General features: G+C 33.5%; 1 protein-coding gene across 6 annotated transcripts in view; it reads right to left on the reverse strand.

Annotated features, from left to right (window-relative positions):
* The window catches only part of SMARCAD1 (SWI/SNF-related, matrix-associated actin-dependent regulator of chromatin, subfamily a, containing DEAD/H box 1), a 78,314-nt gene that overhangs the window by 45,301 nt on the left and 19,163 nt on the right, over positions 1-13,850 (reverse strand). For 5 of the 6 annotated variants that reach the window (XM_038582123.1, XM_038582125.1, XM_038582121.1 and 2 more), the window contains exons 4-6: positions 8,569-8,740; positions 5,767-5,833; positions 491-594 (exon numbers count right to left, since the gene is read on the reverse strand). In XM_038582123.1, coding sequence (XP_038438051.1) covers positions 491-594; positions 5,767-5,833; positions 8,569-8,740 — 343 coding nt within the window. The remainder of the gene's footprint in view (positions 1-490; positions 595-5,766; positions 5,834-8,568; positions 8,741-13,850) is intronic. The other variant, XM_038582122.1, reaches the window with a different exon arrangement.

The raw sequence follows: 13,850 nt of genomic DNA on the forward strand, positions 1-13,850 counted from the left end.
GAATGCAGGCAGGGAGGACTATCTCTGGTTTCACTGGGAAGCCTCTCTGTAGTTCTATTCATAAAGTGAAAGTTAATGGAAAACTATAGAGTAACTCAATAAATGCATAACCATAATTATTTTTAGATAAGACATGAATATCAAAGACATCACCTAGAAGAATTATAAATAGTGGTCTCTGAGGAGGAGGAAATGGTGCTGGTGGTGATAATAGCTGTCTTTCGTGAGTGTTAAACTATGTATTAAAAGTATATTTTCCCAAAGTTACTTTATCATGCCACTAGAATATTCCTAATAGTTACTTTTATAACTTAGAGATAATAATTAATACAAAATAAATTAAAATGAAAGCAAAAAGTCATTGAAGAAATGCAAACTCTGATTTGGCTATGAAAGAGAAGGACTGATTCATTTAGGTCTAATATCCACAGATTCAAGATACTCTGTGCCTAACAGCTAAGTTTGATACTACAATTCAAATGTAACTTACATGATCCAGTCTTTTCTTTTTTATAGACTGATCATCATTAAATTCATCTTCCTCATATGGCTCTGAAGAAGAAGATAATTTTCTTTTCCTGGGTCCACCACCTTCTAAAACAGAGAAGAACAATCAAAGTCTGCACAGTTTTTATAAGTGTTAATATAAAATAAAGGCAAAAATGTTATTATAACGTATCCATGTACAGATAGTTCTCTTGACATCAGGCCCAATGTTATTTCTTCTATATATCATGTATACTCAATGTCAACTGAGTTTAAAGGAAAAATAGAGACTCTTATCAGTCTTTCAAAAGTAGAAATGATGTTATTTATAAACCATCACTTTATTTAACGATAATTACAACACTAAACTGAGGAGTAATTCTACAGAGCAATATTGAAAGGAAAGGGTTCTCTCCAGTGACTGAGTATTCAGCAGTGAAAAAAAACTGAACCCTATCAGTGCAGCTTATTTGAATACCATCACTGATACCAATAATTGTTTACTATGTACCAGGCTTTGCAAAGGGCTTTTATTAACTGTTGTTTCATTTATCTTCAACAATAAACTTACAAAGTAGGTAATAGTCTCTCTCATTTAACAAATGGGGAGGAAGTGAAATACAGACAGCTCAAGCGATTAATGCTCTTAACCTAAAGCCAAGAGACTGTAACATAGAGGCTGTAACAGTGATAGAAAATTTACATATTCTGTCATAACTGAAAGAAAAACTCAAACTACATGATCTCAAGAAGCTATATTACAGGGGTGCCTGGCTGGCTCAGTAGGTAGAGCATATGACTTTTGATATTGGGGTTGTGAGCTCAAGACCCACAATGGGTGTAGAAATTACTTAAAACTAAAATCTTAAAAAACAAAAAAAGCAAGCTATATTACATATTTATACTTTGAATACATTTCTCTATTTCTTAGCTACTTTTAGAGAGCAAATTCGACATACTGCTCTGCTAATATGAAACCATCTGCTAAAGCTTACAAAACTGCAGTATTAAATCAGTACCCTAACTGCGGTTATAAAAAAAACTGGTAGAAGTACAATATTCCAACTAAATGTAAACATGACAGCTTTTAAGTTCTAAGCCTGAAAATTTTGTAATATAGTTTTAACAAAGTAAATGTTATTAATGTTTTAAAGTATAATATCATGTAAGTGTGATGGTTAGATTTTTGTCTTCCAATTTTTTCAAAAAGTTAATGTGCATTCTGCAGATACCAACTAATTCCCATTATCCACTTTTTAAAAAGAGATCATCACTTATATATTTGTTGGGGTAGGGTAAGCACTGTTAGTAATATTCTAAGTCTGAAAAAAAGCTTCAAACTAGATGATTTATGCCATGTCACCTAGACATGTTTCTTCCCTAAAAGAACAAGAACTTTGCTTTGTCAATAAAAGATTCTTCAATCTTAATTATGTTTATGTATCTTTCCTTTTTGAAAATATTATGACACCAAATATTTACATGTATTTAAAATGGCTAGAGGCAAAACACTTTTGCAAATAAATGTGGAAGAAAATGCAAATTTAAAATTTTAGTACAAAAATGTCACATAACACACAACACTGCCTACATTTAAATCTACTCTATTTATAATTTAAAATTTTGCATATATCTCTATCTATATGCTGTGCTCACCTCAAGTGTAGCTATCATCTGTCACCATACAATGCTATTACAAACCACTGATAATATTCCCTACTCTGTGAGATGTGCTCACTTATGGTGAGTACAGCAAGGTATAGTTGTTGAATCACTGTTATACACTTGAAATTAATGCAACATTGTGTTAGCTATGCTTCAACAAATATTTTTTTCTTGCATGTACCTAAAGAAAAGTTCATATCTTACACTAAAGATCACTTCCAAATTGTGTTTCATAATTTCCATCTTTTATTGGGAGCACCCATCAATTTCAGAAAAAAGTTAAAATTGTACCTTCTACCCCAGATGAAAATAAATTTCATCTAAGTTCAGTATTTAACAATAAAAAATAAAATGTGAAACTGTAAAAAAGAAAACAAAGAACATATAGGCAGTTCAACAGTAAAAAAATGAAAAGATGCTCAACTTCATTAATAATTAAAAATAGGTTAAATGGAGAAATAAAATACCATTATTTTTCATCCTTAAAAAAACAGACAGTCCTAGCAGACCACAGGCAAAAAGACACTTTTTGCATTGTTATGCCCTTTCTGGAAGGCAATCTAAATAATATATCTCAGAATTTTAGATGTCTTTTAGTCCAACAATTATTTCTCTAGGAATTTATTCTATAGAACTATACATACAAGAATTCTGGCAAACTATCTAAATGCCCAAGATATTAAACAAATTAGAACATATACATAAATCACACTGTTATAAATCAAGTAGACTTTTAAAAATAAACTTGGAAAGATGTCTAATAAATGAAAAGGTTACAAAACAGCAAATATAAAAAGATCACAATCACATAAAAATGTTTTGCTTATTTTTATACAAACGTAGAGATGTGGAAGAAATAACTAGATTCCTAGCAATATCAATAAATTCATATTATTACCTTTAAAAACAGTGTAAAAACCTTGGAGGCATTTACTATTGTTTATATAACCTAGTATTCATAAATAAAAACCTTCAGAAAGCAATGAATAGGTAACCCTATTGTTTAGTATGTGAAATATTATCTATAAAAGATTATAATCTGTGCTAAAACCAATATCCAACATCACGATGTGTAGAACTGCCCACAATCTCTTAATAGGTATTTAAAAAGGCCATTTTTGGGAAAACTGTCCCAAAATATCCAAAATAGTTTCCTGTCTTACTGTATATTGAAGGCTATCTTATGTTGGTGAGGCAAAGCTGTCATTCTGTACATCACCACAGAAGTGTAATATACTAAAGATGAAGAGGACTGATACGATGGTTCAATCCATTCTAAGATAAAGCATGGAGGTTTACTTAAAAAGCGAAAAAGAACCCTAATTTATTCTTTCCTTATAACTTTCTACTTAAAATTATTTATTTTATTTATTATTATTATATTATTAAGTAGGCTCCATGCCCAGCCTAGAGCCGAATTAGGCACTTGAACTTACCACTCTGCGATCAAAACCTGAGCTGAGATCAAGAGTCAGACACTTAACCAACTGAGCCATCCAGGCACCCCAAAAATATTTTATTTTCAATAAGAAATAATATCAATGTACTGTGCAAGAATGAGAAGAAAAAAACTCAAATGAAATTCAAATTTAATGAGGATTGTAAACTCCATGAAGGCAAATGTTTTGTCCATTTTGTTTCCTTCCATATCCTCAATTCCTAAAATAGCATCTGGCACCTATGGTAGATGCTCAAAAAATACTTGTTAAATTAATGACTAAGGTGAATGAAACGAGTTGCTCATGAGAAAAAAGATTAGACACTACTATGGAATAAAGCTTTTTCTAAAAATTTGGAAAGATTATAGAATACTAAAATATTCTAACAAGAAAGTATATGTAAAATTTCCCAAACCATTCTGCAACTCAACAAATGTTCGTTGAGTCCAATATTTTTCAGGAAGTTTTACAATAAGTGCTAGGGCTACGTACGCTAATGATAGAGATACAGTCAACTTCCTCCTATACCATTTTCTATCATCAGATGGCCATTAAGAACAAATGATACTAACATTTACTATGTTAACGCAGTTACTTATTATGTGCCACACATAACTTTATCACTTCTTCACAACAACCTACGAGTTTGGTACTATTATTATGCTATTTTGCTGCTAAGGAAACAGAGATATGGAAGAGTTAGGCAACGCTGCCCAAGGTCACACAGCTAGTAAGTGGAAGAAAAGGAAGAATCTTAACATTCTGTGTAGGTAGCACCCACACAACACAATACTATTCCCTTGCTCAAATTGAAGAAAATGAAAGATTTAAAATATTTCATATGGATGAAACAATTTCATCTTTGGAATGCACTCCAATAAAATCTACTGGTTGGAAGTAAAAGTGAGGTAGACATTTGTTGAAGAGGGATGATAGGCCCACGGGAACACACTATGTTATCTTCTATTTTTGCATATATATTTTAAAGTTCAAAAAAAATTTTTAAAGCTAAAAAAAATCCACTTAGGGAAATGGGCATTGATTTTCATCAACAATGCTGATGAAAAAATGAATTTTAACAACCCTTAAAAAGGTAACATAGAAGTACATATTAAACTTTTAAATGTGTATATCCTTTGATTCAGCATCCCAGTTTGAAATTTAGCCTACAGAAAGAGTAACATAAAGATTTTCTTATAGGGCTATTTACTTTAGTATTATAATAAAATAATGGAAACATAAATGCTAATTAACAGAGAAGTAGTTAACAAACCAATGATATGGGTAGGTATAGAGGAATGTTATGGGGCCATATTTAAAAATTGGATAAATCTGATTGTTCTGAAGAGTAAACCATGATAAATCATCAAATGATTTTTTTTTAAATGCAAACCAGTGTTGTTACTGCATTTCCTAATTTAATGTGTGTGCATGTGTTGTAATGGTAGGTACAGCATAGGGAAAGTTGAAAATGATACAAAGCAAATTTAAGAGTGGTTAACGAGTGTGGGTTTGCTTTCATTCCTTAAATGTTTTTTTGGTAGTGGGATTACAGATTATTTTTACTTGTTTGGAATACACAAGTTAGGAAGCAAAAAAGAAACCAAGACAGTATTTGCTAAGAAAAAAAAAAATTGGAGATGCTTTATATTGCAAGCTCCTTCAAATGCATTTATTTTTGTATCCCAAGCCTGGAACATAGCATAAATATTTACTAAATGAAGGAATGCTGATTACCAGCTAGGACTTTCCACAAGACATTATGTTCCTACTGACTCAGATTTGTAGACCTGTAAATAAAACCACAATGCAATTAGAAAGGATACTTAAGAAAGAAAGAAAATATACCTTCCAAAACTTCACTGTTAGGATATTTGATCTGTAGAAAACAAGCAAAATTACCAATGAAAACCTGCCCCCTCCCTAGGGGAAAAAAAAAAAGATCACCCTAGAAAATATGGTTCCCATATAGCTGTATGACCTCAGGTAAGTCACTTAACCTTCATAAGCTTCAGTTTCTTCATTTAAAAAAACTGAAGCTATTAATAACTCACAAGGTTCCTGTAAGAATTCATGAAGGTGCTTGGTATACTGTAGAGCAATTATTAAAAATGTAAAGATATTTATTATTATAAAACTAATAAATTTACATGGCTAGAAACTAAGTCAGGCATACCTGCATCACCAAACATCAGCAAGGCGGCAGCAATTGCTCCATCCATAGTGCTCGTTGATTCAATCAACTAACAGAGTAAGAAAAGACTGTTTTAATTTATTTCACATTAAAAAAAAGAATTATTTCACATTAGTCTGTACAATGTGAGCGCATCTTAAAATGTTATTGGACTTACTCATCATCCCTGTGTAGTGAAATATATACAGTGTATTCAAGGTTTTGTTATTTTAATTTTTTAAATGCAAGGTTCTGCACTGACGCCTTAAAAACTCCCTACTTAAATGTCTAAGCAGTGAGAGACAGAGAAGGAGGAGGCAGAGGGAGAGAAAGAAGGGACACTGGTAGACATTTGTATTACTCCTTTTTTATTTATGAAAAAAATAAACCACAATTCTGCAATTATTTCTTTTAATCTAATACTTCTTAAGAATGAGTGGGATGAAAGGTTCTTTTTGATATTTCCTCTTTTTCTGAATTGCCTGAATTTATTCAAGAACATATTCATATATTTATATAACTAATATCAATATTTAATTTTTGTAGTAATAACATTCTGTATTTGAGAAGAAACTAAATATCTCATATTTTTCTCTTGCTATAGTTTCCCTAATTTCCAATGAGCTAGTTGTTTTTAAAAAGACCTTACATTTTTTAATAAGCTATTTTTATATTAAATTAAACAGTCTCAAATCAAGTAAGAGTACTCTCTTCTACCAGTTTTCCTAATCTTGGATCCTTTAATATCCTGTAAGCCCCTCTTCATTTTCAAAATAGCCAAAGCATATTCTTAACTTGTCTAGGACTAAATTTATATTTTTTAACTTCTTGAACTCTTTTACATGGGTTTAAGAGCCTTTACAGAGTACTTTATAAATGTCACCTTTAAATCATTTCAGATAGAGATCAGTTGAATGCAGAGCAATTCAAGAGTGCTCTGCTTTGGAGTGATACACTAAATTCCCTAAATTTCATATACTAATTAATGAAACATGCATACAAATTCTGTGCATCAATCCTATTTTCCCACTGCAATTATATAATTAGAGATAAATATTCTTACAGATGAAAAATACCCTTCAACTACATGAACAATTAGCAATCAGGCTAAACTATTTTTCACCTGAAATTTACTCCTTTGAATACTGAATACTCCATCATGTTTATTCTGTTGGAAGCTATTTCCAACACTGTTAGCAGCCCCTGCAAGTACTCTTCGCTACATTCACTGTCTTCTTATTCTAGAAAAAAAAAATCACACTGGGAGGAAAATAATACTGCTAGCAAGGTGCAGAGTCAAGATACCACCAAAGCTAACAGTAAGAAGGTATCAAAATGATTGGGGAGGGGGATTGTCATGCTAAAAATAACAGAAAATAATAATAATTTATTCTACAGAGTTTAAACTAGTAGGCCCAAGACCAGCTCAGTTCAGACATGTTTTTGGCCTGAATAGTATTATTTCTTTAAATTAGTTACTATAAAAAGTTAACGAAGTACTGATACAATATGGATGAACCTGACACCCTTTTGCTAAATGAAAGAAGCCAGTCACAAAAATAACATCTTAATATATAAATGGGATTATATATAATCCCATTTATATAAAATGTGAATAGACAGCATCTATAAAGACAGAGATTAGTGGTTGCCTAGAGCTAGAGGAGGGAACTGTGGAAGGACTGTTAATGAAGTTTCTTTTTTGGAAAGATTAAAAGTCCTTAAATTAGATTATGATGATAATTATACAAGTTTGTAAATATACTAAAAACCACTAAATTACACACTTTAAGTAGGTGATCTTCATGGCACTTAACTTATATCCTAAGAAAGTTACTAAATTGATCAACAGTAAATAACAGCTTTTTCACTTTATTTGGAAAATCTGAAACCTGATAAAAAGGGGCTATCATTGATGTCACATGGTCATATTCTGTTGGCACTATGGAGTAGCTACCCATTTCAGTAAGAGCATATACTATATGATACGCCAGTGTCCATCACTTCAAAGTTACCTGCCTACCCCATACAGATACGGTATCTCCTAAGGTTCATATTGGAGATGGTGGTGATCATGACAGATACAAAGGTGAAAAACATGTAAACCTGCAATTAAATGATCCCCCTAGGGTCATTCAACTAATAAGTGACAGAGTTAGAAATAACCTATTTACTAATAATCTTCAGAGATTTATTCTCTACCTGAAATTTAATTGAATGGTCAATTTTTATGTGCTCTTATAAGGAAGGATAACTATTACAGTCCAAATACAGCCACTTATTTTGTTTCTATATACAATCAATGTTTCTCCACAAGAGTGCTACTGACAGGATAACTCTTTTGTTATGCAGGACAATCCTGGTACTGCAGGGCATTTAGTGTCCCTGGCAACTCTCTGTCATTATGAAGACGGAGAGGGGGGGGAGCTTCCTGACATTTCTGAGACTTTCTAATGGGAGATGAGGAAGGAGGAGTCTTTTACAACTATTTAAGCACACACACATACAAGCACCATCCCCCCCCCCTCCAAAAAAAAAAAAACCACATAAGCTATGTGAACTATTCAGGGATATATTATACATTATATTATTTATACGTGAATAACATTACCTATTTAAACCTTAAGACTTCCAACAAGTAAATCTCTGGCACTGACTTTTATTATTATGTAAAATAAAGTTAATTATCTCAAAACTTAAGATATCATTAGAAAAATGACTATCCACTAAATACAGTACTAGATACAAGAGAAATTTTAAACATCATTATAGCTACAATAACCAATTACTATAAAAGGGTATAACCTTAAGTAAATCATTATCACTTCTTTGTGGGAAAAGTTCCTTCAAGGTCTGAAGTTTAGCATCTTTAAGGTCTTCCAATTCCGAAAGGTCTTCCAATTCCGAAATATCATCATTATTTCTACCTGACATGGTAGGAAGGCCCTGGGACTCTTCATCTTCAGATGGCTCAGAACTAAAAATATTTTTAGAGGAAAAAACCAGTATTTTAATATATTATTTCATTAGAATCATATATATGTATATATTACATATATACATATGTAATACAGCAGTGCTTTTCAATATGAATGCAATCTATCCCTGTCAAAGATTAAAACAACTTTTTTTCATTTCAGCATCAGCATGGTTATATATATAAATCTACATTCCCAGAGTTGAAAATATCTATTATCCAGGCTGGGATGGAAAAGAATAATAAATATCTGGCATTAATTTTAAGATACACACCTGTATTGCATGCCCACATTCTCTTTCCTATTCTTTTTTCACCTATACTCTGTATACCAGACAAGCAATGTCAGGATGCTCTTGAGAAATAATAAAGCCTATACTAATTATACTAATACAAAGATAGAATTTTCATGGCCTACCTAGGTGATCCAAATCTATGTTACAATCAGAATGGTTCCATTCAGTACCAGAATCTCTGCCATGAAGAAAACATTGCTTCAGCAGACAAGAGCATTTACTCCATGTGAGGTTTTACTATGCAACTAACTTTGATCTCATTCCATCTCAATATATTTGTTAATCCTATATAAAAGACATTTGGGGCCATATTTTAATCATCTATCTCCCAAACAAAAATCTCATCTTGAAATTTTCTACCATGGTAGCCATTCTGGAGGTCAGAAAGTAGAAGTATAACAAATGGATACAAGTTATAAAGATCAGAGAAAGTGGGAACTTAATAAATACATTCCTAGTGTCAGAGAATGCAGACTTTGCTAAAGAATAGCTATGCTAAAGAACAGAATAGCTAATTCTATTTTGGGAAACAAGAGTCTGTATTTTAATATCTTCACTATATCTATTCATGTTAGTTCAGTTGTACTGGTCAGGGCACTAGTTTTGCCTGAGAATTCCCCAAAACATTTAAAAGCAGACAGATCCCCAAAGACCAGGAATACAAATTTTATTAGACATCTAGAACCCTGCTCTGAGAAAATGCTCTAATGAGGCAAAATAAATCGCTTCCTTTGTCACTACACCTGTCCTTCAATATATATATATTTTTAAGATTTTATTTATTTATTCATGAGAGACACAGAAAGAGAGGCAGAGACACAGGCAGAGGGAGAAGCAGTCTCCCCACGGGGAGACCGATGTGGGACTCGGTCCCAGGACCCCAGGATCATGACTTGAGCCGGACACCCAACTACTGAGCCATCCAGGTGCCCTCGTATCCTTCAATATTTGAAGGTAATTACAAGCATCTCCCTTTCCATTACACCCAGACCTCTCATTCTTTATGTACTCAACTCTGAATTCTCATTCTGCCTCACTATGATCACATTCCCTGATTTTGCCACCAAGTTCACTGAGAAAATGAAAGCATTCAGGTTGAAATCTTCTCACAATTTCTGCCTAGATAACCACTTTCAAAGGTTCTTACTCTGTTAGCCATCACCTTAACTTACTGATCAGATTCACAATCATTTGGTGGGACAAACTCATGTGCCTCTTGCTGTGGTAAGTATGTGGACTACCAATCTTATCATGCCTTGGATTTAACATCCAGTTCTCAGGAAATACAAATGAGAGAGGAATAAATTCAATATCATCATGAGGAAACAATCAGAAAAAACTATTTACACTAAGAAAAGACTCTACTTCCGCAGTAAGTTAAAATCCTTTAAAAAGAGGAGGGGAGAGGACTGTTTAAGATCAAAAGAAAGCCAGGAGTTATAACATGTGAATACAGTGGATGCTCCTTGTTTGGAACCTGGTTTGAAAAAGCAGCTATAAAACATATGAATATAGGGGCATGTGGGTGGCTCAAGTCTGTTAAATTTTTGTCTGACTCTTGGTTTCAACTCAGATCGTGATCTCAGGCTCATGGGACTGAGCCCCAGATCAGGCTCCCCACTGACTCCTCACTCAGTGTGGAGTCTGCTTGTCCCCCTACTCCTCCCCTCACTTGTGCCCATTCTTTCTCTCTCTCTCAAATAAAAGCTTTATTTTAAAAAAACCACATGAATATAAAATGGGAATTAGATGATATTAGAAAATTGTTCATTGATTGGTATTGGGTTTTTGGGAGGAAGAAGATGCATCACCAAGTACTACAGGTAGAAATGTTGGGAATGTCCATAATTTAAAATATTCTGGGACGATAAAAATAGTAGATGAAACATGAAACAAAAATTTTAAGTCTAGGTGGTAGGTACATGAATGTTCATTGTCTTATTATTTTATTTTCTTGTATGCCTGAAGATTTAAAAATGAAAAAATCTAAAAACAACAAGAGTTGACTACTCTATTTTCTTTTATCTGGACTCAGATAAAGTACTTCTCTTCTGGTGAAGGTAAAGTCCCTTTTCAGTGCTAAGGGATTTTATTTTGGCCCTTTCTACTTCCTAAAGGACCCTGTTTCAACTACCTACCATCTTCTCTACCCCAACTCCTCTCTCTCCCTAAGCTCTTCCTCCCGAGTCTACAACGAGCTCAAGACTTCATTAACTAATTCAATGAGCCAGGAGATCTAGGAACTGTGACATAGCAGTGAAATAAGCAAATTCTCCTTTCCTTCACAAATTTTATAAAACTGATTTTCTACTTGCTCATTTCCTATAGAGTTCTCCTCTCAAGTTTTATTACCTTTTGCCCCACCATTTAGGTGAAATTGTTCTTTACCAGGGCAAGATGTCAAATGTAATAAAAACCTTTTATTGGTTATCTACTCCTCTGTAGTCCTATACACTGTTGACAAATCTCTGAAAATGTGGCCCCACACCCATCCTCGCCCCATGGGTTTTGCAACATTAGTTCTTCTGACTTTCCTTTACCTCTCTACCTGACCTTAATCTCTAAAGAAGGCTTTTCTTCCTTTGTTGACATTTGTGAATTGCTGTATTACCTAGGATTCTATCTTCAGCTCCTTCTCGTCTATTAATTCTTGAGTGATTTCATCAACTGCCAGTTTCTCTTATCAACACCAGTGCTTATCAAAAGCAGGGTGATTTTGCCTCAAGAGAACACTTGGCAATGCCCAGGGACATTTTTGATTGTTTTGAGTAGGGAGGTGCTAGTAGCATCTAGTGAGTAGCATCTAGTGAATAGAGATCAGAGCTTCTGCAAAACATTCTGCCAATACACAGGAAAGAAGCTCCTCAAAGAATTATTTGGCCCCAACTGTCAAACCAAGGTTAAGAAATGCTGATATCCAAAATGGCCCATACACGGGTATTAATTATAACAACTGGAACATTCACACAGTACAGTACTATGGAGTATGAAAAAAGAATACAGATTTCTATAAACTGATATGATTTTTAGAATATACATCTAAGTGAATAAAACAAAGAACAAATGAGTATGTATACATGTATGCATTTATGTAATGTGCTGTCTTTTGTGTAAAAAAACAAGAAAAAAGGGGATGCCTGGGCAGCTCTTGGTTAAGCGTCCAATTCAGACTCTTGATTTCAGCTCAGGTCATGACCTCAGGGTCGTGAGATGAGCCCCAAGTCGGGCTCTGCACTGAGCGGGAAGCCTGCTGAGCATGGAGCCTGCTTAAGATTCTTTATCTCTCCCTCTTCCCTTCCTCCACCCCACATAAGTGTGCACTCTCTCTCTCTCAAAAAGAAAAAGAAACAAAGGAAAAAAAAAGACACATGAAAGAAAAGTATGACAAGAAACTAAACTGGTTAGTTCCAAGGTGGGATGACAGTGGGTGTCGCAAGAAAAAGGGAGAGGAAATAATACTTTTCTGAGCACATTCCATGTAGTTTTGATCTCTGGAACCTACTTAATATTTTAAATATTCAAAAGTAAAATTTAAAAGAGGGATAAGGCAAAAACCTTAAAAGGAATACAAACAGAAATTAATGAACTGAACTATACTTTAAATGAGTAACAGAGAAAATGTTAAATAATCCAAGTACTTTGACCATATACTTTCAATCTAAAGATCAAATAAAACTTAAAAACAAATTCTGAACACTATTTAGTAGGTTTACTGGTCAAGTGGTATGATTACAGCAATTCTTAAACTATTTTATGTATATTGGATGACTGAACAAGTTAAGAAATAAACTGATACTGCAAGAAGCCAGAATTCTCAATGTCAGAAAAGGAAATCTAGAAGGTGGGGCAAGGAAAGGTCTAATAGTAACAGATTAGAATTAAAGGTTATCATTAAAAATTCATGAATTAAAAACATTAAAACACAACACTCACACATTCCTCACATATTTCCTAATCTGTATAGCTGGAAAGGGCAAAAACATAACCCCTTGCCTTGCACAATGGCAAAGAAAGAACACTCCCAGTCCCCAGATTTCCAAATACCATTCTCTATTAAAAGGAACTAGTGCTTTTTAGGGAAATGGCTAATTCTAAATTCAGGCCTAGGATAGGGATAGTATAATTTTGGACCATCTTTTGCCTGAAGGGAAAAGGCTCACAAAATCATAGGAACCTCTTGGGGTGCCTAAGTATCTGCCTTCGGCTCAGGTCATGATCCTGGGGGTCCTGGGAACCAGCCCCAGGTTGGGCTCCCTCTCTCCGCTGCTCATGCTCTCTCTCACTCTCTCTCTCTCTCACACATAAATAAAATCTTAAAAAAAAAAAATTAAAAATGATAGGAACCTCTCAAAACCAGAGCCTGCCTAAAAGTTCCCTCACCTGACAAAACTTAGTAATTTGAGCACCAAAATGAATGATGGTAAATGAATTACAACCCACTGAACAAAAAAAAATATCTATGACTGCATTTTGATATTTATACTACATAAATACTATATAAATGAATGAATAGGAAGAAAATATAAAACCCTTCTTTATATTAGAATACCAAATAAAGTATAAAATCTGAAATGCTAAGTTAAAATAGCACCAATTTGCAACCATTATTTAAACAACTGATTCAGTAAAGAATCATCAATGGATATTAAAACTACTGAGTGAAAGTCTGCTAAGGAATAAGATCATTATCTGGTCTCAAAGTATCTGCCCATAGATTAATCACTAAAAAGTAGAAAGTGGTAACTTTACAGGAGGAATCTGGCAGGTTTCTGAGTGATCCAAGTGCACTTCACCAATAAAGAGATAGATAAATT

The sequence above is a fragment of the Canis lupus genome, chromosome 32, assembly GCF_011100685.1.
Source record: "Canis lupus familiaris isolate Mischka breed German Shepherd chromosome 32, alternate assembly UU_Cfam_GSD_1.0, whole genome shotgun sequence".
Classification (NCBI taxonomy): Eukaryota; Metazoa; Chordata; class Mammalia; order Carnivora; family Canidae; genus Canis; species Canis lupus.